Source organism: Melozone crissalis, unplaced genomic scaffold (assembly GCF_028551555.1).
Source record: "Melozone crissalis strain CALT ecotype California unplaced genomic scaffold, PUWL_Pcris_2 ptg000012l_1, whole genome shotgun sequence".
NCBI lineage: Eukaryota > Metazoa > Chordata > Aves > Passeriformes > Passerellidae > Melozone > Melozone crissalis.
In genome coordinates, this window is record NW_026535790.1 from 7,673,443 (window position 1) to 7,700,409 (window position 26,967).

At 42.4% G+C, this 26,967-nt stretch overlaps 1 protein-coding gene across 3 annotated transcripts in view; it reads left to right on the forward strand.

The window, feature by feature from the left end:
• BMERB1 (bMERB domain containing 1) overlaps positions 1–26,752 on the forward strand; it is a 58,343-nt gene extending 31,591 nt beyond the window's left edge. For all 3 annotated transcript variants that reach the window (XM_054270643.1, XM_054270641.1, XM_054270640.1), the window contains exons 2-6: positions 4,628–4,751; positions 19,467–19,540; positions 22,298–22,412; positions 23,449–23,531; positions 24,878–26,752. In XM_054270643.1, the coding sequence (XP_054126618.1) occupies positions 4,628–4,751; positions 19,467–19,540; positions 22,298–22,412; positions 23,449–23,531; positions 24,878–24,990 (509 nt within the window). In that variant the 3' untranslated portion in view covers positions 24,991–26,752. The remainder of the gene's footprint in view (positions 1–4,627; positions 4,752–19,466; positions 19,541–22,297; positions 22,413–23,448; positions 23,532–24,877) is intronic.
• The last annotated feature ends 215 nt before the right edge of the window (positions 26,753–26,967 follow it).

The window sequence follows — 26,967 nt, forward strand, 5'->3', positions numbered from 1 at the left end:
GCTGTATTCTGCAGCAGGATGAGGACATTCCTGGGATGTTTCCCAAAGCCAGACTGCTGCCAGTGTCCAAACCAAGAGAGGCAGGCAGTGTAAGGAGGCTGGGATGTGCCCACTGCCACTACAGCCAGCTCACTGCCCCTTTTTTCCCTTTCCCCCAGTCTACCCATCTGAAATTGCACAAGGCTGCAGCCTCTCAGGCAATCCAGGAACAAAACACATTGCAGCTGTTTGTATTGTATTTATATGGTAATTCCATCACAAAGCATTGAATAAATACAATGTGCCACACACATGCCAAATTCAGTAATTGTTAGGATTCACAGCAATAGAATGCTGCAGCAGGCTAGATTAGAAATAAGGAATTAAATGTAGTTTTTCCTGTACAGGTTAGTTATTGGCCACTGCATCCTGCACCAGAAGGATTAAATCAAACGGAAAAAAATTCAACTGTGAGGCAACAACAGAAGGTACAGTAAAAGGGCTGGCTGCAAGGCTAGCCCCCATTCATGCCTCCAGGTGACATGTTAGTGACCAACTATGAGAACAATCTGATTCTTTTCACATGAATATTTTTATCTGGAATATTTTGAACTATAACAAATTCATTTTTCTGCATTATGCAACTATTTAAATTTCCAGGCATGCTCCTTTGAAGTGGCACTAGCTGGTTCTCTGTTCATCCATTTCTGACCTGTGCCTCCTGCTTACTTCTGCTTTGTCTCATCAACTAATAATGGTCTTGAGAGTCTTGATTTTGATATGTGAAGTAGCATTAGGAGTTTACTTGCTGCACTCTGCTCTATTAGCATTTAATATACTTCAGCAAAATAGGATTAGCTGGAGAATTTCACTGAATTCTTTGAAAAAGCCCCAAAAGTTCGGACCCAGATTTGGAGCAAAACTTATCCATTAACATCTTCTTAATATGGATTGTCTTATTATTGTCTTATACAATTTAAGGGAGGAGAAGTAGGCTTCCAAGTGCTCAATTTAAGTCCAGTTCAGAACAATGACTTAAAATAATTTTTAGCTGGAGCACGATCATTGGGGGGGCTGAAGAGCAGGTTTGCTGCTGGGTTGTTTCCACATCAGAGAGGTCTCAGAACTGGTCCGTGCCACCATCCTCTGAGGAGCTTCAGCAGCCGTGGTTGGACAGTCTCATTTAGGATGGCTCAGCCGTGGCCAGGATGGAGAGGAGCAGTGCTAGAGAGCTGGGCCATTGCCCTGTGCTGGAGCTCTCCTCCTGCTGGGTCACTGGGGTGGCTCTGGAAGGTGTGACTGGGTTCCAGCAGCAGCAGAGCCATAAAGAAGAGGCTCTGGGAGGTGTGACTGGGTTCCAGCAGCAGAGCCATAAAGAGGAGGATCCAGAGGGTCCTGCTGGAGCAGACCCTGCACTTGCTGTGGATCCCACCCTTGCAGCTCCTCCCTGCGTGTTCCCTGCCAGTGCCTGAGCTGTTCTGGAGCCCAGAGTGACAATGACACCGTTTGGTTCCACAGCAGAGATTTGGGGCCCTCTGTGTCACTGCCAGGCCTCACCTTCTCCGGTTCACAGTGACAATGACGGCCCCAAGTGACAATTAAAGCACTAATGGCTGCAGAGCACAGGGAGCCTGTCCCATGGGGCCACCACCAGTGACAGCAGCAGGATCTGGGCTGGTAATTAATCACAGCATCCCTTCCCAATGGCTCTAAACTACTGACACCAGGTGTGAGGTGTTCTCCCATTTCTCATTGTGTCAATTCAGGCTTCTTTTAACGTTTTCTTTGCACTTATTGACTTAATAGGCAATTTGGATTTTTGTTGCTTTTAAACACAGCTGGCCACTGTTCTATTTCTGGCTGCCACACTGAGGATGAAGTGTGATCATTAAGTTAATACCCAGTTTAACTATACCAGTCTGTGTCTAAATTGAACCAAAGTTATGCATTAATAACTTCAGGCTTACTTCTTCAGTCCCTCTCACTGTGTGTAATTGCTTGATAATTTTATTTCCCTATAGTAATTATTTTCATGCTATCTTTTTGTGCATACAGTAATATCATTTTACTTGTTTCTTTGTCACTGAAAATTATCCTGGAGATTGCAGAACAGACAAAATAGTTTAATCCTGTCACTGGCTGTGACTAATCTCAGTGTTGTCTCCATTTTTTCTTTATGAATTTTGTCTCATTACCAGGAAGAAGCTCAATATATGCTAAAAAAATAGTTGACTACTACATACCTGCTTTAAATAAAATAAAATGTTCATTCTTTCTTTTTTGAAAATGTAAGAAACTTCTGTGTGAAGCTGTTCTGAACTATGTCTCAGAGGTGTCATTGCTCACTGGGACAGAGTTAGAGCTTTACTTAAAGGCCTGATAATGTTAACATAATCTTCCCCAGTGGTTCACATCCCAGGAGCTCAAACCATTTTATGAAAAATAATTAATTATCCTTCAGCACAGCTGCTCCCAGGTGAGCCAGTTATCCATGATGTTGGAAGAGGAGCTGAGGGCCAGAGGTTGGTGTCTGTGGGGAGTGCTGGGGGCTGGGGTGGCAATTCCTGCCCTGGCCTCTCCTGGTGTCCTCACCTGTGCTCCATTCCAGGGTTCAGCCACATCTCCAGGCTTGCACACAAGCTGTGAACTGATATCTGATGGTTTCTGTGTTTATTTCCCTCCACTTTGAAGCTTCTGCTGCCTTGCTTGCATTTTTGAGTCTTTTGGAGACACTGCAGAATTTTGGGTCGGTTTCAAAAATCTTTTCTCTGGTTCAAGGACAGGTTGAGTGGGATGTGAAGGAGAATCTCTGTTCTGCAAGGGGTCAGAGCAGACTTCTGCCTGTCACACCAATTCCTGTGCTGCTTTAAGCACATCACAAAAAGCTTGTTTGTTCCTGAGTTGTTGAAATCAGAGGGTGGAGGCTGACCTCACACAAGGAGTGACACCAGGGCACCTACAGCTAGAGCTGCAGAGTGCAGGTAAATTAGTTACCTTTTTTTCCCCCCTGTTTTCTGAGCTCTTGAGAGCTAATTTTATAATATGTATGTGTAATTTATTTATGGTTTATATTCCTCTTTACCAGTATTATTTGCTTTAATTCATGGTAGCATCAGAATAACTTCCCATCTCCTGCTTGTATTTCTGGCAAGCAGTGAAAATGAGAGGTGGGCCTGTGAGAACCTCATGACATTTAGGCTACACATCAACTAAATATACTCCAACAAACACAATGATTTCTAATAGGGAAATCCATCGTGTACAGGCAGCATTTCTGTGTGTACAAGACAGCCTTTCTTTACAGACCAGTTTTGCAATTTCAGTGTAAAAACAACTTCTGAAACATGGCTGTTCTGTCATGACAGACATTTCAAAATCTGTCTCATTTTTTTCTCAAGATTGTTATCTTGAAAAAAAAAAAGATGTTTATTTTTGTTTCTCCACTTCCTTAATTAAGAAAGGAAGTAAAAACTTGCAGATAATAGCAGGGTAACTTTAAAAAATATTTAATCTATGTTTAAATACAAGGGAAATAGATTTTGTTTATATAGTATAGAATGTTTTTCCTTTGCCTCCATTTTGGGAGAACCATGAACTAAGCTCATACAGGGGCTCTTTGCTGAGATTTTGTAGTTTCATTCCTACTCCAAGTTTTTGTCAGAAATTCTTCTCAGCTGTGCTTAGTCTGTCATGAGGGACTTCAGAATTTGTGTCCTCTTAATTAATTGAACAGCTTATTTTCTGGTGCTTTTTGTCTGCTGTTTTCTGCATAATTATGCTGAGTGTGTTTTGACCTCTCTATTTTCCCCTTTTCAAATCAATACAGCTGAAACAGCCTTTTTTCAGGAATATCTCTCCATTTGGGTACCAAGATACGCAGCCAACCTATTTTTTAGTGTCTAAATTCTTGTTTAACGTGAAGGCCAAGTATGATGAACCCTTGGAATGGAGTTTTCCAGAGGCCAAGCAGTTTCTTTTCCAAACCCATCTCATTTAAATTGGTTGCTTTAGGTTCAGTCCACAGCCCTGTTTCTCTCTGGGTTACAGAGATAACACATCAATTATGGAGAAATAATCAGAGAAGCACCCTGGCCTTACCAGCTGCCAAGTTATTACTGCAAAGTGCTTTTTCCCATTTTAATGCCTTTGCAGGATGAGCTCCTGCATCATTTCTGAGCCCATCCTTGGCTCCTCTTGGGGGGGCCTGGGCTTTAGCTCCAGGGTGGAGCAGCAGGGAGAGTTAGAGGGGTTAAATTTGGGGAATATTCTTGGGTTTATGTTGCCTGCACCAAGGTAGGACTCTGCAGAGCTGCAAGTAATTGCTCTGAGAGAGTTTTGTGGCAGTGATATCAGTTCAGGAATGGTGGCTGTGGCTGTGTTGGGATTCCTCAGAGGGATGACTGAGCCTGACTAACAAAATGATTGTCACCTTGGCTTAGGGAGTATTTCATTTCTAAACTGTTACATTGCAAGTAATCAGAAAAAACAATAGAGAAAGCAGTCAGCACAGCATTCAGCTAGAGTATTTTTTACTGCTTGAATTAATTACTCCATAGTTAGGTAGCTCTGTGATTTAATTTACATTCCTGAAAAACACCATTAAGACAGTCTGACTGGCTTAATTCATTTTCTCTGCTTCCACACACAGATCAACTTGACATCATTTCAATGGCTGAAACAACAATGATGCCTGAGGAAATTGAGCTTGAGATGGCAAAGATCCAGAGACTTCGGGAAGTCTTAGTCAGAAGAGAATCAGAACTCAGGTTTATGTAAGTATCAATCCCTCTGGGAAAACACTATGCAAAATTAATCAAAATAGGAAAGAATGGTATTTAGAAGACTTTTATCTGCTTGACATTTTAAAAGGGAGAAAGATAAAGAGCATCCCAGTTAGGTGAGCACTTACAAAATGCCGTTGGGAAATGATTTTTGTAGTTGCAAAGGAAATTACTGCTTTTTTATTCAGCACCTTTTTTTATTCAGCACGATTTGCAGAATACATAAAATGGATCTCTTACTTACAAAAGGAAACTTTAGCAAAGTACCTGTCTCTGCAGCATCTTTTCCTACCTGATTTCAGTCCTTTGTGGCAAGGGTATTTGTCTGAACAAAATATCAACAGGTAGGGGATTTGAAGCTTCCACAGTCTAACCTAGTTCAGGCTTTATTCCTGCTTCATTGGTGGTCTTAGACAGCTCATGTCACAAGAGAGCTGCACACTGTGCTCTGCCCTAATAGCAGCCAAGACTTGACATTTGTTAAATGGAAGCCATTAAGTTATGAACACAAAACACTTTCTGATATATCAAATTAAATAGCAATATTCCAAGAGGGATTTTCAAAATTGCCAAAAAGGTCAGGCATAGGAGCCTCACTGTAGGTTTGTGAATATTAATTCAATTCTGATGGTGAAGGCAATAGGGTTAATATTCCTAAATCATCACATTTAGAAGTGTATTAGTTTGAAGTATCTTCAGTCTGTGAGTATCTGAGGTCAGAAACAAATGCCTTTGCTGACAGGCCAAGAACTTCAGTAGCTTTAAAACCTGCTGAGCTCAGACCCTTGGCATTAATGAAGCTTCAGTAGCCTGAAAAAACTCACTGACTTTCTGCTTATGTTCAAGTACAGGGAGCTAGTACTTTGACCCTTACACTGGAGGTTAATTTTAGTGCCCTGATTGCATTGCCAGAAGCTGGAAGCCTCACCTCTCTGCAAACAGCACATCTTTGAGTGTTATCCCAGAGACTTCTGCCAGAATCACTGCTTAGACACCTTTGGAGTAAGGACTGGTTATAGTGGCACTGACCTTTAGTAATGCCTTTGTGGTACAAATAAAGTGAACAGAAAAGGTTTTGTCACTCCTGCTCCTGGTAGTCAAGTCACTACTTGGTTATTGGTTTGTACATAAGTTTAATCTAGAAGAAGCCTCATCATTGAACCCTGCACTTCTCTTGACATTTTCTCTATCAAACAAAGCACTGAAATAAACTGCCCCAGTGAATGAGAGCAATTGTTCTGTTTGTTCTGGTATCCAGTCTGCTCTTTTCATTTCCCCCATGCTCACACTCTTTACTCTGTATTGCCTGGCAGGTGTTTGAGTAAGGGATTTAACACAGGAGAGCTGCTTATTGAAAAGGGAGCAGAAGTGCTGTTCACACTGAGCAGCTGCTCTCCTCCTGGGCCAGATCTCATCCTCTCACCCTGCCTGGAGCTGCCCAGAGCACTGCCAGCCTCTCCCTGGCACAGGCAGGGATGCTCCTCTGAGCTCCAGCCTCCAGGAGGTTGGCCCAAGGTCCTGGCAGAGCAGGCAGGGGACAGAGGGGACCCCAGTTTCTGTCTTTTCTAAGCCATGGAGAGCCACAGACCCTCCCATTCCTTCAGCTGCACAGACCTAATGACCACTTTTCCAGGGATATTCACACAGCTTCCAGCCCAGCTGCTCCCTGCAGTGTGGCAAAGTGTTCTGACACTGCTCATTAATCCTTGAGGCAGTTAAATTCAGTTTGTGAATGCCACTGAATGAAATGGCCAGAGAGAAGCCGTGGTACCCAAGCTAGTGATAGCCAAATAATACAGCAGCACCTGCTCTTTCCTGCCTCTCATGCTGGGGATTTGCGCTGACAGAAGGGCTTGGCTACATTTGTCTTCAATGACAAATGTATTTTAATGATCTGTTGCTGAGATTAACAGCACGTGTCATGGTTACCTCAGTGGTCCAAGTTTTGTATCTGTTTCACTAAGCAAATTACATAAACTCTAATTCATAGACATATTGTGGAAGACTTTATATGTAGCCATATTCTTTTTTTCATTTGATTTCTGAAGCAATGAATTGCCAATATCCAAAGACCAGAAGTCTGTATGTAGGTCATGAATTTTAGTAACTGATTTCTTCTGACAGGACTGGATTCCCCTGGGAATGACCTGTCCAACCAACCAAATGCAGCTGAGCCTCCTCAGCCAGGTTTAAGCAGGCTCAGCTTTGAACACTGCTAACGAGCAGCTCTACACCTACACTCAGAGCACAGAGTGCCAGGGCAGCTTTAATGAGAGCCACAGCTCTTTAGCTTTTGCATCTGCTTTAGCCTTTCCTTTAATTAGAGCAAAAGGATAAAACACACACTTAGTATTACAGAAACTGTGTGGTATGTTTGTATTCCCTTCTTTGCCTTTCTTGCTGTTAGCAACAGAATAGAAATTCTCTTGGTTAAATTGGTATTTTTTCAATAGTTCTTATAAAAGCATGAACACAGTGAAAGGATTCTGTAGCACTTGCACATCCAGGCACAGCTCACATTTCCAGCTACATTTTTTTAAAATAATGGTTCTTTCTTCTCACTGTCTGTCTGATCTTTTTATTCACATGTAGCCAGATCCTAAAGCAGGAAGAGCAGACTGTAGCTGTGCTTAAAGAAAGCAGGGCTCTAAAGCTGTGCTCAGTGTCCCCAGCCCTCGGGGTCACAGCACACACAGCCTGGCAGCTCTGCTTGCACACACCAGCAGGTGCCACAGCTCTTCCCTGCATTTAAAAATACTCACTCAAGAATAAGACAACAAAACACTGCTAAAAAATACCCCACCCTGTGTTTGAAATACTCACCCAAGAATAAGACAATAACACGCTGCAAGCTGGGCCTGCTGCTGGTGGAAACCACAGCAAGCTCTTCCTCTGTCAGGTTTAACCATGGAGGGAATAGACTCTAAGGCTGCTAATGGAATTTGCTATTTTCCTTGAAGAAAATGCAAATGTGGCCATGAAATAAGGACATTGGGCAGAGAAATGCTCCAGGTTAGTTTATCGGCCATTAAAAACCCCAACAAACCCAACTGATAAAGAACCCAGCAGGCTCTGGATGCTCATGGACATGGAGTTGGGTTGCATGTTTCACATTTCTGTGTGTGACCAAGGGAAAGCTGTTCCTGTGTGAGGTCCTCAGGAAGGTGAGGCTGTTTCTGGCAGTTCCTCAGCTGTGCTTTGTACAGCACCTGTCTCTTCACACAACACAAACTCTGCAGGAGGAGTCCTTGGGTGTTCATGGAATCACAGAGCAGCTTGGCTTGGAGGGGACCCACAGACTGGACACGTACTAGTACCCATCACAATTACTTTAAAATTCAGAAGATACATTTATGAACTTGCTGCAATTTCACTGCCTCTCCATGCCAGGCCCACAAATGCTGTCCCCAGTCCCACAGAGCAGCGCATCCTGGTTTTTAGTGACAGACCAAGGATTCACTCTCAGACAAGCACAGATATTTCTGTAGTCTGCCTATCACTGTATAAAAAAAAAACTTCACCAAAATAGAGAAAAAACCATCTGTGAGAGCAGTGGGAACAGGTTTTACCCTGTTTAAAAATGAAACAGCAAACAATTTTAAGTGAAGACCATAAATATCTGTAGAGTTTCAATACATGTGATTTTCCACTCTTTTGTGCTACTTTGCAGTCTTTATACACTCTTTTTCCTCTGCCTTGCAGAGAGAAGTGGAAGTTCCTTATTGGTGCACTAAACATAATGGAACCCTCATTTCAGTAATTAAAACTAAACCATTTAAAGATGAAGTGTTGTCACACAAAGATACATTTAAACAGTGTGACTTTCTGGAACTCTGAAGTGAAGCAAAAATATACACGACAGAAACTCTAACTGACATCTCTGTTTTTCAGAATGTAATAATTTTTATTGCAAAACACAGCTTTTTAAATTCTCCTGCATGAAACTCAATAAAATTAAATATGTGACAGCTTATTCTTAGCCTGAGCCCAGAAATTTTTTTATTTGAAAAGCAAGGAAAGCAGATGAACTCTTATCTATTTGCCATATACTATAGTGAAATATTCATCCTGTAGTGTATACTTTATAAGAGGCCAGTTTTCTGATAATCCTTTTCTTTTTATAAAGAAAGCAAAATGAGCTGAAGCAATGGACTAACAGGTCATGATGATTCCCAAACCATTGTGCCAATTATAAGTCAGGTATTAGCCTTTGTAAATGTGTCCTTTGCTTTGCTCCTTATTTTTTTTTCCTCCTTGAAAACAAAAGGAGGGCAGCTGAAAGCAGCTGTGCTCTTCATACCCAGGAAATCCACATCACTTCTAGCTGAATACCTGCTTGCTATGAAGAATTACCTGAAGTTTATAAGGAGACAATTTCCAGATTATAAAATCAAGCCTTCCTCAATTAGGTAATGCCACAATTTATATTGTACAATGATATTTTAGCTCAGGCAGCCTCAGTCACAGCAGAGCAGATGCACTGTGCTTGCGTCTGTAATTACATTATCAAATGCTATTTTTGTCCCAGGACCCTGCCTTGCTTGGTGCCCAGCATGGACCTCCTCAGGATATGTCCAGGCTATGTAGGAATTGTGGCTGTTTGTAGCATCTCTCCTTCAATGATACTGATACTATCAAATTTCATAAAATTATGCCAGGAGCTGTTGTGACTGTCTCCAGCCAGCCCAGGAGATGAAAATATACCTTGAAGCCATCAGATGCTATCTCCAGCTCTTCCTGGTTTGTTTTTGGAGTAGCTGAGAGCTCAGCATATATAGATCTGAAGGAGACAATATGTACAGACAAGCATCAGTTTACAGCCTGCCAGCATCCCCCTCCTTCACTTCTCAGGCTTCTCTCAGCTCCTTCCTGAAAACATTCTGGATAAAAAGAGTTTTGGGTCAAGCTGTGAATGTTCAATCTGTCTGTGCTGTTGAGGAAAGCAAACACACCACGTCAGAACATGCACACTCTCTCTTCCTTCCCAGTGCTCCTGTCCCACTTCCTTTATTTTCTTCTTTCCTGGTGAGATGACAGACCCAGGAGCTGAGGGAGCTGCTGGGGCAGCATCCTGTGTGTCACACATTTAATGTGTTGCTGCTGTGGATGTGTTTGGCTTCAGAAGCAGTTTAGGACTGCTGGGGGCATGGAAATCTGCTGGTTGTGAAATCTGACATGGTTGTAAAAATGGATGATGCATGTGTTAGCTCAGTTTAGCTGACAGGGAGAGGCAGCAAACCCCCAGACCTCTATGTGATACAGAGCAGATAAAAACTGAACTTCAAAATCATTTGTAGTGCAAAGTTCATGCATTTTAAAATGCATGTTGGGACCCAGTAAATATTATTAGTAAAGGTGAGATCATCTCACCAGCAGTTCCTCTGGAAAGGGATGGAATTCTTATAAAACAGCATCCACTGTCCTCATGAAACACAGCTGTGGGAGATCTGCCAGTGCCTGCCACTGCTGGCTTTCCAGATGGAAAGCAAAGCCTGAAGCCAGCTTTATTGGATGACCTTGAACTAAAACTGTGCAAGTTGCTTCCACCTGTGATAGCTATCTTGGGATGGTTATTTCTGCCATGCAGGTGGCACTGAATGGCAGTTTTTTAATGTGTAGGGAATAGAAGATATTAAACATAAAGCCCTATTAGGTTGCTTTAAAATGAAAACATTTTACTTGTTAAACTTTTTTTTAAAATCTGTAAAAATGCTATAAATGCAGTGGTGTATTTGCTTAATGTCTGTGTGATTATTACATCTCTAAACTAATACTGTGAAGAGGCCAAATTCACCTCCACACTGGCTCAGAACTAAAGTTGGTCATTGTCTTTGTACACTCTCACTACTTAGTAGTAGATGACTGCCTTTTCTCCAGAGTACTCATAACATCTACATCATCCAAATTCTGCATAGTTCTAGTCAGGATTTTAGACCATTTTACACTGCTGTGTTTGCTTACTGGAAATTCCAGGCCTTTTGTGTAGAAAAGTTTGCTGCAACTTGACTTTGCTGTCCCTTCATTAGCTCTCCAGAGTACATAGTTTATCCCTAGTTTGGTTTCTTTTTTCTTGCTTCAAATCAGGCTTACCTTTTCTTTACTTGCCTTTATAACCTTTATCCTTCTCTTGGCTTGCAAACCCCATGAATCTCAGCTGTCCTGCTGTGGTATTGATGTATCCGTTGCTGGGAGCAGCTGAGGTGGAACAGTCAGTAATGATCATTCTGGAGGGTATTGGGTGTAGTGGTAGAATCCCAAACTTAGGGCAAATTCATGGGGAAAATGTAAAGTCCATATTCCTTCTAAGAACAGCAGGACATCCACAGAGGTCAGATGAAGTCTCCCCTTTGTGTCAGTTCAGTATGCACAGCACATTTTATTTTAAATACAGAAATATTTTATACGGGTATATTATTTAAATATACAGGTATATAATTTAAATAGATAGGTATTTTAAATACAGAAAGGCCTCTCTGCTGATTGCCTGCCTTAATGCAACCCCTGCAAAGGGAAACAACTCCAAAGTACACAGGAACTGCTGAAGTGAGAGCTTAATTCCCTTGGTGATGGCAACCTTAAATAAACCAACTGAGAAATCCCATGTTTTAATTTAAAATGAGTGCAGTAAATCTAGTAGACACAAAGTGGGAATATGAAACAAACAATCTTATAACTGGCTGAGCTCAGAAAGCAATGCTGCAAAGTAACAGAAAAATTTGTTCGTGGAGGGTTCCATTCTCAGGTGAGAAAAGGCAGCAGTAATTGCTGTATGAACAAAGTTCATTTCAAATTTTAATTATTTTTTGAACTAAATACTTTAACACTCCTAAAAGTGTCTCACTAATGTGACATCAACTGATTTCTCAGTGCCTTCATGCCTTGTGTGGCAACAGAGCCCCACACTGAGCATCACCCTGGGAAGGGTGGGAGGGAGGGACAGTGAGAGGAAGGAGATGGAACAGGCTGTCAGAAGTGTGAGGAGCAGTGGTAACTCACTGCTTATATTATTGCTAAGCAGGCATTCTGACTTTTGCTTTCTTGGGTACTTTTGATTCTTTTGCTGCTCCTTTTTTCCTTTGTACTGGATGTTATCTGTTTTCTGTCATCTCAGGCTAAGCAGGAATTCCCTCAGGATTGTTTACTTCTGTGTTCACGTCTGGTACTTTTCTCTGAATTTTGCACCTTGCTGTTACTGCAGTGTAAATAAGTAACACCAGCAAAACCAGGTTTTTGCTCATGAATAGAGCTGTTGTTGTCAGTGCTTTCTGATAAGATCTGTCTTTTCATGGAAAGGAGCAATAAATCTTCTCTCCTTCACAGTTCTGAAATCTTAACAATACAGCATCACTTATTTTGATTCCCTACCTTTTTTTTTTTTCTTCCTGATTGTATCTTGCTCTCAGAACATGGGATGGACTTGGGGAGGCTGTAGAGGAGGAGGCAGCTGTGTGATGATACATATTGTTCAATAAATAGAAATGTCAGGTTGTCAGCTTCAGGAGATAAGGCACCAGGAGGAGAAACACCCAGCTCAGCTGTAAGATACTGGTGCAGCCTGGTGTGGCCCAGGCTCTCCTGCATGACAGGGTGAGATTGTGGCTGTGCCACACTGAGCTTTGCCTCCCAAGCACACTGCAAACAACCAGAGCCCTTGAGGAAATAACCAGGGAACTGCAACCTATGAAATGGCACAAGGTGCTTTTGTAATGTCAGATGGTCAAAGCTCGGGGTCTCTGAGATTAGGAACAGCATTTCCAGGGCACTGCCAAGGGTCTGGGAGCCCCAAGGATGTCACTGTGCCTGCTGAGGTCCAGCTCTGCCAAGCCTGCCAGCTCCTCACAAGCCTGGAACCCTCAAGAACAAGAGTTCAGGACAGAATTGCAAAGTTCTGCACTGTGCACTTTAAGCTAAAGTACAGAGATCAGCTCTCCCAGAGGAAGGAAAATGCCTTAGTTCAGTTGGATCTCTCTGCAGCCCCATCTCCTTTGCCCTGTTTGACAGCAAACCATCAACCCCAGAGGAAAACACAACATTGTACTTTCAATGTGTGGTTGTAAAAATGGTGCATTAAAATACTCTGAAAGGAAAAGCAATTTTTAGTGGTGTATATATGTATAATGTATAAACTTGTAAACTTATACTATACATATGTATAATGATAAACTTATCATTTGGAAAGTATTTAATTAATTGTAAACTTTTTTGCCTTAGAAAAGATTTTCATTATTGTCTCTGTTGGGTAGCTATAAAAATAGTTCTTTAATAGAGAACTTTCTTTAAACAGCATTTTCTACATTGAATATGTGTTGTGGCTGTCACAAAATGCTGTTAATAGAAGAAGCAGCAGCTTTGATCTTTGACCTTGTCATTGTTAATGCAGAAATTTAGCACTGTGTTTCCAGATGTAACCTTTTATCCCAAACTGTTCTTCACTTCCCAGCTCCTGGCTACCTGTGCTGTGGTTTGCAGGAGTGGAAGGTCCCGGGGTTGTCCCCTGGGACTCCCCGAGCCCATCAGGCACTCACAGAGCCTGGCCTCCCTTTTGGGCAGCTGAGCTTGCTCCAGGCAAGGATGTTCTGCAGTAAAATGGTAAAATGCCCCCTTGCCATGTGGTATTTCACTGGCCCTTCTCACTCATCTTCTGCTATAAATAGGAGAGTAACCAGTGAATTGAAAAGCCCTGGAAGGGACTGTCAGTGTTTAATTTTATACCAGAAACCTTTATATTCTTTTCAGCTGGGATAACAAGTAGTTGCTTTTCTGGTTTTAAAAATAATAAAAGGTCAAACATGAAGGCAAATGAAGAAGGAAATGTATCATTGATTCTGCTGGAGACAATGACAATGCACAGCCAGACCTAGAGTTTCCTCCTTCCTGTGCCTGATATCCAAAAATAGAACTACCAGAGCAGGTCAGATGAACCAGGCTCTATGCTTTTGTATAAAATCTTCTGTATGCTGCTGCAAAGGGCTGATACTTGTGAATTTAAATCTGGCTTTTCTACTGTCTAAATGTTTTTAGACAAATTAACTTAGTAAATTTTAGCCACACAGAGAAATATTGTCCTCCACAGTGGGGTAATTTCAGGAAAACTCCTCTTGTTACTATTGATTCATAGCAGAACTTTGTAACTGGCAGAGGAGATGGCCAAGCTCAAGAGAACTGAGCAATGTCAGTGAAAATGAAAAGCAGACATTCCCTCTATACACTGTTCTGAATTTATGTGAAATATACCTCAAATATGACCCTTCTGGGACTGGGAATTTCAAATGTCATGGTCAATTCTCTAAAACAATAGCTGAATTACATTACTGTGCAAACTGTGGTTCAGCAGCTTCTATGCAGTGTTCCTCCAGCAGAGAGCACTTCCAGCAAGGAAAGTCAGACCCATTTCCTTTGGTAGAGCTCAAACCAGGAGCTGTGAAAGTCAGACCCATTTCCTTTGGCAGAGCAGGTGAACCCCAGGAGCTGTGAGAGTCAGATCCATTTCCTTTGGCAGAGCAGGAGCTGTGGATTGGGAGCTGCCCTGCCAAGGCTGGCCAGCAATCTGTTCCCTTCACTGCCAGCTCTGTGTCCTGCAGCTCCAGCAGCACCAGGTGCTGAGCTGAATATCAGTGACAAACACACACCAAAATTACTCAAACAACCTGTTCTGGATTCATTAAATGTTGCCTGTCATCTCACAGATTTATAATTAGCAGATTTAAGTAACTAAGCCAAGCTGACAGGGACAAAAAGGAGCCAAATGTAGAAGAGGAGCATCAGGTGGAGGTTTGTCTCTTCTCCCACATAACAAGCAACAAGGCAAGAGGAAATGGACTCAAATTGCATAGGGAAGGATTAGATTGGATATAAGGAAAAATGTTTTGACTGGAAGGGTGATCAGGCATTGGAGCAGGCTGCCCAGGGCAGTGGGGGAGTCACCATCCCTGGAAGTGTTCAAAAGGCATCTGCATGTGGCACTTGGGGACATGGTGCCCTGCTGAGGTAACTGCTGAACTCCATTGTCTTAGAGGCATTTTCCAACCTCTAAGAGTTCAGTGATTCTGTACATTTATAGTGCTCTGGTAGTCCCAAGAACACTTCCACCATTGCAGATCCCCCACAGCTCTGGCAGAGCCATGAACACCTGCAGTACCCAAAGGCAGCCTCCACTCAAGTCCCTCCAGTCTGCAGCTTGACATCATCCCCATCCCTAAAGCAATTCTCTTTATTTCTACACATCTCTTTCCTTCAATCCCCCAAATTTCTCCATCACTACTGATGGTTCTTGGCTGGTTTCAGCCTGCTCACCACCAAGGAGATGACTTTTTATCCCTGCATGGAGACCTTTGGTTACATAATCCTGTCAGCTGTGACTTAGCATGACACCTGATTCTCTGGCCAGCTCCTGGACTGGCACTATCAAATCTTCAGAAACTCCAACAATTACAAGCATTTTACTCCTGGGGCAGGAATGTATTAAAACAGACCTAAAAATAATCTAAGTGCCTGCAAACCCTCCTGGAAGAGAGGGAAGGAAACCAGCAAACCTGGTCTACATTCCATTTTTAACTTCAAGCACTTTAATCCAATAACAGAAAACAAAGGAAATCTCAGACCTCCTCTTACAGACATGCTGGAGGGAGCACAGATCTATTTCTAGCTTTGAAAGTCATTCAGCAAAGGCAGAAGCTCTCCAGACACACTGAACTGCTCTGCTCATCCTGAAATCAATGGAAATTATATTTGATGCTTATGTTGGTGTTACTAATAGTTCTTACACTCAAGTATGAAGTATTTGTCAGTCTTGTTGGCCATGTCCTTTTTTTGGCTGACATTAAGGGGGGTGTTAAGTGATTTTTCTCTGAGCTTCCACTATAATTTTTCCTTTTTTCCTATGCATGTCTCTAGATGGCACCTAGGTCTTACACTGGGGAATTCAGATTTCTTCCTTGGCTGAGAAGAAGATAGAAAAATTCAGCTATTGAAGAATAATTTCTACTGAAACAAAACAAAACAATTCTTTTGTGTCTGGTACAGAATATCTCTTTTTAAAGTCCTGCCTCCCATTTTCTTGCAGAGCCTCAGGGGCTTGCCAGGCCCAGCTGGAAGGGAGGGCTCTCTTGCCCTGCTGCCCTGGTGTAGATGGTGCCAGCAGAGGTGACTCATGCTGTCACCTCCCTGCAGCATGGCAGTGACAGTGCTCAGGGCACTCTCCCCTGCTGGCTGGACACAGAAACATGTCATGGGGCTGACTCACTGTGCCAGGGCTCTGCAGGCTCCCCAACCCACTTATTTTCCTGTCATTTGGTGCCATGTTTAGAAAATCTTCTGCTCCCGCTGTTTATTCATTATGAGGTTTGGGTTTTTTGTTGTTTCTTTCTGGCAAACAGAGAATCTGCTTGTAGGTTGTGATGATATAGCTTAAAATACCCTGAGAGAAAAGACTAATATGTGCTTGTGTGCTGTCTCCAAGCATGCAGAGGGGGTTCTGCAATGAGCCATCAAGAAAGGGAAGAGCAGAAGTGCAGGCAGCGTGTCAGGAATCCACAAAAGCACACTGAGAACCCATCCCTAGTTCAATACTATTGCAGTTACTCCAGGAATGGATCTGGGCTCCTAACCAGAGAAATGTTTTATCATTGTCATAACTCATGTGTTTAGGGTTCCTGGGCAGACATTTAAAGCTCAGCTCTGGAGGAAAAACTGCCATATGTAACTGCTGTTTGCTTCACTGGTGTTTTTTGTACAATGTGAAAAGTGTCTTCACAGGGACTGAAGAGAATGTACCAACTCTTCCAGAGAAGAGAAAGAACTTCTGTAGGTTAAGGGACCCAAAGAATAATTTCTCCTCTACCCTGCAGATTTCTGCATTCCTTAAGCTTTCCAAAAGCACTTTTTACTTCCTAAAGAGGTCTGACAGTAATACCAAGATGCTCTCAGTCAAACCCTGCTGACCATTCACATTCAGTATTATTTTCTGGCAGATGTGGGATGTGCTTTATAGTTACAAGGAACCATAGATCCTTCTTTCATTAAATCAGATGGATGAAGCTTTGGCATGGTCCCATATGTCCTTCAGCCCTCTCTTTCGTCATTTAACCTCTTTTTTTATTACTTTTTTGCTGATCAGCACAGTGGAGTGGATGAAGCACAAAGGCTGTTGGACACAGATGGGAAGAAAGATGTTCCATGTGCTTGAGGGGATTGGTGCAGATGGTAGGTTCAGGTTTTGCCCATCAGCACAATGCACCAGCCTGCAGAACTGGGACTCGGGAGAGGTCATCTGACTTTTTGGAATTCATGTGGTCACAGAGCTGTTACAGACCTAAAGTGCTTTGGCCACGGATTTACTTCTCTGCTGTGTGTTACAAGGCAGGAACAAAGTGTAGGTCTCTGGAAAAAGAGATGCTGAGAATATACATGGAGTGCCAGCTACATGTTCTGCAGTCAGACTGAAAACCAGCCAAAATAATGAGGAGAAAATGCAACTAAAAAGTTGCACCATGTGGCCAGAACCTTAGCCACAAGTTAGGGAGTATTGAACATGAATGATCTTGCTCAATTGGAAAATACTGCTGGTGGTATTTTAAATTCCTGAAAATCCTCAGAGAAGAGCAGTGCCATTAGCTTTTTGGAGTTCCCTAGCAAGGGCAGGGAGCCAAAGTGATATAGTAAAGTATTTAATTAGTGTATTTCAGAGCTTCTCAGAGTGAAGCCAAATCTTTTGAATCAGAAAAAAATCCTCTCTGTCTATCACAGAGATCTCTTTTGTAGAAACTCACTCTTCTCTTTACTAATTGAGGGTGTGGCCTGATATAATTTGATTACAGCAGTTCAATATTGAACATTTCTTGCCAAGAAAATGTCATCTTTGCTAGGCATGGTCATCCTAGTCAGATGTACCAACATGCCACCCAAAGTGCTTGAGCACTGAATAGATAAAGAGCTGTGAGCCTTGCTCATATCCCAGCACATTTTGAATTCTCATTCTCCTGGGAGGACAGTTTAAGATTAATTGATAAAAGTAATTCCAGCACCATTTAGTGTGATGGATCTCAAGAGTAAAGCAGGCTTTGCTTGGGATGAGAGTGAATAAAATGGGGAGCCTAAGTCAGAATATTCATCAGTAAAAACATCTCTGCCTCCAAGTGTCCTAAACACACAGAGCAAAGGACCCTGCTCCAGTCCTGAGGCAAACATGCTGCTCTTCCCACCAAAACCAAGTCTTACAAGACAGATGGGCAGTGGAAGAGCAGATCCCAGTGGGAGTGACAGGGGTACACAGAGAAGGAAAAGAGGTCAACAATAAACATTATTAGGAGAGGTATTTCATGGTTGTATTTTGGGAGGAGAGGGGTGAAAAGGCAGCAGGAATAGCTGTCATAGCACAGGGAAAGTAGCAGAACAGGCAAGATGGAGTTAACCCAAGCAGCAAATAACAGAGGGATCAACATGTTTTACTAACAAGAGCAAAGCAGCTGAAGGACAGCTCCCTGCAGAGACCTGCAATCCTGGCAGAGGCAGCACGGAGAATAAAAGCTCTTGGGGTGTGATTAAAGTCTTATTTGTGCCAGAAACACCTACTTTTCCCACTCCTCACTTAATTCAATGATTTGGCTGCATTGCCCTTTGGGGGCTCTCTCACACACACACACACAGTGCCAGCCCTGCTCTGATGGCACTTCAGCTGCGCCAGGGGCCCAGGCAGCAGCAAGTCCCCTCCTCAGGCACAGGATTGTGCAAAACAGAGCCCAGAGATCCGTGGGCAGGGAGGGTGTCGGTGAGATCCAAGCTGAGAATGTACAATTAATCACACAGGCTGGGTTTGTGCTCTTCAGGGGGTGATCTCCAAATGAAAGCCCCAGATGTGCCCTTGGAGCCAACACCTGAGCCCTGGCTGCCCCTGTGGCACTGGGATAAAACCTGTGCCAGGAGGATGATGCTGATGCTGCTGCCTTCCAGGGCAGTGATTCAGTGGCAGCTCTCAGGAGAAGCAGCAGTTTCAATGAGAGCTGAAGGTGCAGTTTCTGCTAATGTTATTTTTTCTTTTTTTAAGCTGTCTGCTGTGTCTTAATATTAATGGGCTTTCTGCACATATCAAGGATTTAAAGCATTTAACATCAGCCATGGAGAACATTCACCCAAGGCACAGAACCTCAGATAAATGCCAAATTATGTCAGTTTCCAGATCTCTGCTGTTAGAGCTGAATTATTAGTAGGGTCTCAAAGAAAACTGGTGGTAGAATATGAACCTTGTCCTGGCTGTGCCAAATAATCTGTCACCCTCTGCTGCCCCTTCCCAGGCTCTCTGCTGTTCTTGCTCTTTCCCTGGTGAAAACTCTTGCTGCAGTAAGTGCAATGTGGCTCACCTGTCTTTTCCCAGGACATTATGGAGACAGGTGCCCACTCCAGAATGTTCTCTGATGTTCAAGAAAGTAAAATCTGAAATTATCCACAGTGACAGGTATGAACCTACAAATCAGTGTCTGTAAGACTACACAAATTAGTGTCAGTAAGACAAGTAACCAAGGGCTCAATGGCTATTTAGTATTAAATACCCTTTGCTTTCTGTGAAACTTGGTGAGCCAAGAGTGTCAGGATCCCTTTGAGGCTGGCAGGTCCCAGGCAAGGCCAGGGCCAGGTACTCAGATCAGATCTGGCCAATCCCATCAACACAGAGTGGGGTTTGCATGTCTGACCATGCTTTTTCTGTTCCTGCAGGATGGATGACATCCAGCTGTGCAAAGACATTATGAACCTTAAGCAGGAGCTGCAGACTTTGGTAGCAATCCCAGGTAATGGCTGTCTCCACCCAGTGTCAGGATAACACCTAATGTGCTCCTGGCACCATCCCCACCCATGCCCCAACAACCAGAATCTCCTCCCCACAAGGTGCAGTTTCATATCTTTCTCCTCCAGTCCTCATTTTTTATTCCCATTTTCCTGCCCATCTCTAATCTCTGTCTCTAAATTTCTTTTCATGCTGTATTTCACTGCTCCCATGGCAGCAATCCTGCAGACATCACTCAAACAAGGAGCACATCCCTTATTTCTTGCGCTCCCCTGGCAATCTCAAGGGAACCAAGTGGCACAGAGATTGTCAGGTAAAAAAGACAAGTGCTGAGATACCAGAGATAAAAGAGGGAGAGGAGAAGGATTTATAACCATCACTGTGAATGTGATTGATTTTTTCCTTGCTACACCAATCCATTATCACACCTGTAGTTAAATTTACCTTCTACATTCAAGAACAAGTTTCTATGAAAAGCAAGGCCCAAAACTCTGTTTTGTGTTTTGCCATAAATCTCTGCAAATTCAGTGTTTGAAGGAGGGACAGAGCTGTGGGCAGTTCTGCAGTCTGTGGCTCAGAGCTCCAGCTGCCATCAGTGAGGAATTCCATCCACAGCCCCACTCTATTCAAGGAAAAAATAGATCCTGCAAAACACTCAGCAACTGCAGCAGGCCAGTACACCACATGTTACTGCACAACCTCCAGCACCCTGCAGAAATAATTTGCTTAACTGCTCCTGCTTAACTATTAAGTCCAAGTTTTGTCTATCCTTTGGTTATCCTCATTTTTCCTCCTCTTATTTTTTTGTGCAACTTTGAAGGACAACTTTGTCCTCAGAAAGGAGAGAGAGGGGCATTCGTGACATAGGAAAGAGATCTATTATGAAACAATCACTTTTAGCTGTGTAAAAACTTTGCCACATTTTGCACCTGACAGAAATAGATTAATAATATTTCTTACTTTTTGTTTCCTTGTACTTAGTAGAGGTCACATTTTAAATTTTTAGTAACAACACTGTTGGTTCATTATTTGTTCTAATGGAAAGGATTACAAATCCTGGAAAATATCTGTGAATGCTGCCCCTTGCCTGACTTTCCTGATCTGCAGCTTTCCTGTACATTGAACTAACAGATAGGGTTAATCAGCTTTCATTCTTTTGGTGTTCCTGCTGTTTGGGCTTTTTTTATCTTTTATAAGTGATTTTTCCAGTCTCAAGGCCTCAAGCAGAGACCCACAGAGAGCAGTTTCTCCTTAGAACTTCACAAATCTCAGCTCATTTAGGAGTCCAAGAGGTGCAGCTCCAGCAGCAGCATCTGCAGGCAGGGTCACAGGAGCTTGGTCCTGACCAAGACAAAGCAGCTGCTGGCAGTGAGTTTGTGCTGACACAGCATGTGCCTGACCTGGAAAAACACTTTCCGGAAATGGATTCATTCACAGGATCTGCACCACAATTTTCCTGTAAGAATACAAGTTTGTATGGAGAGCTGCTCTTTGGTTTCAGTGGACACAGTTTGGCCAGTTTCAGTAAGTGTGGAATCAGTCTTTTAGTACATAGAATATGAAATATTTTGCCACATATATTAACATTTTTAGTAGACAGTTTCCTGAAGGATATAATGGGAGAGCACATCTCAATTTAGGAAAGGGATAGATTGAGAGGAAGTAGAAAGGATCTTCTATCTTCAGAAGTGAGGGGAGTCCTTGCTCCTTAGCCATAACAGACAAAGCAGGAAAAAGCAGCCACTTCTAAGCATTCTTTTTCTTTAAATCTACTAAAAACAATTGTTTTCAAGTGTCTGATTAGTTTGGCTATTTAAAGTGTCTTATAACTTAATCAGCAGCCACAGCACAGCTCAGATGGTCAGACTGCAGAGCTCACTCTGCCTCCCCCACTCCCACTGAACTGAACTGGGCAGTTCTGCTGCCCAAAGCCCAAAATCTTGATTTAATACAAAGCGTCTTCATAGCTGATCAAAATTTTCGGCTTCTCAGAGAAATACATGAGCCTGGATTTGCCTCTGGCTTTCTCATCTCTGCTGCACTTGCAAGATTTGAAGAGTTCTGTCTTAAATACATTTGCTTTATAGCCTGAAATGACAGCTCTGTAATCCCCAACATTTATGACTTTTAGTTTGCAACAGGCACATCTTTCATGCCACAGAATTTGTTGTTTACAGACAACCTAGCCATTCCAGGCTGGCCAATTAACAAGGACATATATTAATTACTCAGATTTTTGAAGTACAGGGAAAATAAACTTGCATTTATTTTTCCACATTTTACATTTGATGCTGTTGGTGGGGATTTGCAGCTCACCTGCCTTGTCAGAATAGAAAAAAAGGTGTTGTTTTCAACAGCCAAAGCTGTCTTGAAACACAGAGAAATAGTTCCTTTTGGTGTGATCTCCTTTCCCCTGAGGTCAAATGGAGTTTGCACGTGTGATTTTAACAAAGCATCTGGAACTATTTTCTTGCCAAAGCTCTTAAAAATTTTCCAAGCAATGTCTTGAAGTGTCATTGCAAATTAAAAGCAGACTTAGCAAACCCCACAGAGCCTTCAGTCCATTAAGCTGATCAGAGCCAAGAGCAGCAAGAGAGGAGAGCAGAGGCAGTGACCCAGCTTGCTGGGCTTCGGTGACTCAGGCTGGAAAACCATTGACTTCAATCAGCAGCTGATCCTCAGACATCTGCACCCTCCTACACCACCCCCTCACACTCCCCAGAGCCCAAAGTAACACACTCTTTTCTCTCCTTTTGACCAGAAAAAGAAAAAACAAAGATGGAGAAGCAGAGAGAGGATGAGCTGATTCAGAAGATTCATCGACTGGTACAAAAAAGAGATTTTCTTGTAGATGATGCAGAGGTGGAGAGATTAAGGTAAGAACCAAGAGCAACTGAACTTATTTAGTGGCATTCGACAAGCCTAATAATACAATAGATTAAGTGACAGAATTTAAATCAACATTAATGGGAGAGAATTGGTCCTTCAAAACAACTTACCAAGTTAAAAGCCTCCTCTCCATTCCATTGGAAAAACCATTAAAATCAGATTACTCTAATTCTGTGGCTCTTTATCCCATTAATGATTCAGTCATCTCATGAATAACAGTGAGCTTTGGTCTCTTATTTTCCTCCCAGAAACAATCTGGGCATTTACCATTGAAAAGAAAAGGATTTATGCTGCTACCAGGGAATTCTCTTGGGATAAGAAGGTAGACATGAAATGGAATTCTACAAGGGGCATATTTGGAGACATCTAAAATCCTCCTTTTTAAATTATTCATGTTGTCAGGTTGATTACTCCTATTCCCATCTTGTCACAGCAAAACAACCCAAACCAACTAAAAAGGACCCAGCAGTACAGCCCTACCTAACACATGGGCAGGTTCTGAAGGGTTTCATCTCCCAAAGTATTAGCCCAAAGTTGCAGGCTTCCTCAGAAGTTCATTTCCAGCACCCAGATCCAATCTTTGGTTTGAGATCAGCACTCTACAGAGTCAGTTTTGCTCTTACTTCCCCCTCATTCAGCAGTAGAGACTCAATCCATTTATCCAAAGTGACAATATCCCCTCCAACACATTGACATTCTGAGCCGGCAAGGAGAGGATTTGGCAAAGCTTCTGCCAGTGCTGCAGCTGATCAAAGAGAGCTGGCCAGAGGCAGCAGCTGACAAGGAGCCTGAGCTAGAGCTGAACCCAGAGCTCTCACTGAGCCCTGTGTGCAAACCACCAAAGCCTCAGCAGCAGTTTTCATTTATGCAAATATTTTGCTTTTTAATAGGCAGCAAAATTAAATGTTTCTAAAAATAGCAAAGAAATTAATTGTTTACTAGTGACTTGATCCTAGCCGCTCTAGCTTTTGCTGTCCCGTTTACAGAGAAAACTCATTCCTCTATTTTCCTTCCTTCCACCAGGGAAAAGGAAGAAGACAGAGAGATGGCTGAGTTCCTTCGCACCAAGTTAAAACCCATCGACAAAGCAACACAGTCTCCTACCAGTGAGTTCCTAATCATTAAGAAAAAAACAAGGGCAAAAGGAAAAATTCCAAAGACAACTGATTAGAAGAGCATTTTCACTCTGGCAAAAACTAGGTGAAGCTAGCTAGATCACCTAGGAACAACTCAGGGTGTCAGCAACTGCTGGCCACTTAGACTTCAGATAGCAAATTACCCCTTAAAACTGAATTTCAGTCACCTATGGCCACCTCAGAGTTGCTCTGTATGTTTTAAATATGCAAAGTATATTTGTATACACAGTGCCACAAGCTGCTTTTCTAAGCAGTTTGATTTTTATTAATAATTTTCCTATCTGTTTCTTCAAAAATAATGAAAAAAAACCACTTCAGGTCCATGCTGGAATATCTGAAACAAAGTTTACCTGTTTTATTGCAGTCAAGATGGAAACTAGAGAAAAAACTGCAAACTTCCACAGCTGACCCAAATTTCTTACATATTTCCATCAGAAATAGGCTTTTGAATCACCCCAACCAAACCACTTGTAGGCAGAATGGAAACACACTGGTTTCTGAGAGACAAAGTGGATTTCGTGGTGCCTCAGAAGCTTTTAGTGCAGCTTTCAAACAGAACAGTCACAGCCACAGCAGGAGCTGTAGCAGCTCACAGATTGATTTTGCCCTGTCTCAAGATGAGCTCTCAGGCAGAGTCAAGTGAGAGCAGTGCCCTTCTTAGAGAGGTCCAGCAGCTGAAGAGGTTTGAATCAAACATTGTGCCATTTTGCACAGATCAAGATCTTGCTCAAGAGTTCCAGAGGGACTGGGATGACCTTGAAGTTGAGAAGAGACATTTTAAGATGCATCACTAATTATTTATACTCCCTTAGTCACAGGGAGCATGACTCATCTCCCTTGTTTGTTTACTTTCTCATTGCTTTTAAATGCAGTTTTAAAGATGAAAAGATTCTTTTCACCCTGAAAAATGAAAACCTACCTTTATCTTGTTCCCTTAATTACCACATCCAAGCCAATGAGAGAATAAATTCTAGCAATACTTTTGTCCTTCAGCTCCTTTCCTTGTTGGGAGGTAAACAGTGAAATGACTTTGTGAAAGGACCCATGGCTGTGAAAGGGACACCTGCCTTGAACCAGATAAAAGTTTACCCTCCCTTTGAGATGTATGGATTGTTTAGCTCCTCTAAACACTCTTCCCTGAAGGAATGAGACTTTCTGAGCAGTTTCAAACCAGCAAAGTATTGTTCAATCAGGAGCTGAAAATTCAGGGTGGGTGGAGAGAGGGCAGGAAAGGTTTGCACCCTTTAGGGCAGAAGTAGGAGGGAAGGGTTTGAGCAGCTCTTGTTTCTAATGGTGTCCTGTTTTGAACATTGCAGGCAGCCCAGCAGAAAAGAAGGCAGAACCTCCTCCAAGCAAGCCCACCATTGCCAAGGCAGGGCTGGCAATTATCAAAGATTGTTGTGGGGCCACGCAGTGCAACATCATGTAGAGAGAGCCCTGGGCTTCCCAGCCTGCTTGTCTTTTCAGTGTTTCCATTGAGTGGAAGTGGATGGTGAGGGGAACCAGCAGCATCCTGCTGAGGGCAGCTGCACAGGTGTCACCTATGGACTGCACCATGGCAGGTTCCTCACTGTTGCATGGATCACTCTACACGCATGCCTAAAACAAAGAAATCTATTTAGTGGCTGTCCAGGGACCAGAAGAGATCAGCAGTAGAGTCAACAAAAACCACCCCTGTGATACAGGCGAATGAAAAGGGGCTATGTTTAATCCAGAATGGTGTAAAACAGCAATTTTAATGGGCTATAACTTTAGAAGAATATGTTGTACACTTTCCCCCCCGTGACAAACTGCACTCAAAAATTGCCAAATTCCCCTGTTTTGGCTCTTTTCAGAACAAAAGCCACAAGTAGCAATGCTATATATGGCACAACTGATAGAGGAGGCAACTGTAGGATAACTGATGTTGCATACAAAACCCCAAACTTGTGTGATGTTCAACTACTTTGCTGTGGAGTTTCATTTCAAATTCTTCCTAAAGAATGAGATCAGTGACAAGGATGCTGCAAGTAGCTACAGAATTTTATATCCCATATGATATCTGAGTTACTCAAGTCAAATTAATATTGCTTCCACCATGGGAAATAAATCTCTGGCAAAGCTTTAGCAAAGCACAGCTACAGTAATCTGCAAGTTGATGATGCAGTCCAAGGTTGTGTCACTTCTGTTTTAGATCTCCAACTCCCAAGAAGTGACAGAAATATTCACCCAGGGTTTTGTCCATTTTTACAAGCTACATGCAGCAGGGAATTACACATCAGTGAGAGATTGCTGGGAGAAGAACAGAAGACAAAATTTAACTAACATTGAAACCATGCTTAAAACGAGTAAAAATTGTATATTTTGTGACCACAAGAAATAGAAACTATCCATAAAAAAGCATAGGAAGACACAAGACACCCAATACAAATTGGCCACAAGACAAATATACAAATACAGAAGTAGGTATTTGTGGCAGGAAGATCACATTCTGTATAAAATGGGTTTAAAATTAAGGGAAATGCAGAAATACTTGTCTGTGTTTCATCATTAAGTGTGTTTCTGGTCTCTATGCAGATTAAGCTTGTGGAATCTAATATCTTTATATTAGCTGTCAGTAGCTGGTTTGTCTGTGTGATGGTATTCCATATAAATGTACTGTGATAGGTGTAAATAGTAAAATAAACGTACATGGATCTAGTGTGACAATCTCAGGCTTAGAAATAACAAAAGATAGCAACAAGTTCCTAAAGTAACATTTTGCAAAAGGAACTTCCATTTTGTGAAGCCAGCTAAGTGAAGTGTGTGCTTATATACCAAGGAACCACAGTGTAGGAAAGGAGAAAAAATTAACAGCAGTTACCCCAAAAGGATAAACAGTTATTTTTTTAGAGAGAAAAAGTATCTAATTAAGGTTGAAGGTAATAGACACCATCTAAAGTAACTCAGGCTATCCTTATAAAACCTAATCCCTAGCACTGACTGATTTGATGAAAACCACTTAATTTCCAGAATAATTTCAGTATTGCAGACTCACTTGAGACAAAGAACCAACATCACTAAGTACCTTCAGTTTTAAGGATCAAAGAGGAAAAAACACAAAAGGTTTCCACTGAGACATGAAGCACTTTAATTAATTTGACCAAAGATGCAGGAAGGAGAACAAAGGCTGAGTCTCATGTATGATTATTGTGTCCTTGTTGAGACATACACCACCCTGTAGCTTCACAGTCTGTACCTGTTGTGGGCTGGGCTCTGCAGGGCACCTGTGTGCATTTACAGTTATGGGGAAAACTGCTTTTACGGGAGAAAATACACACTGGAGGGAAAGAAACACCCACTGGCTCCTGTAAAATTCCACAGGCTCTTGCTGGTACCCAGTGTAGACATCGGGAATTGTCAGTGTCTAAGGGCAAGAGGCAGATGC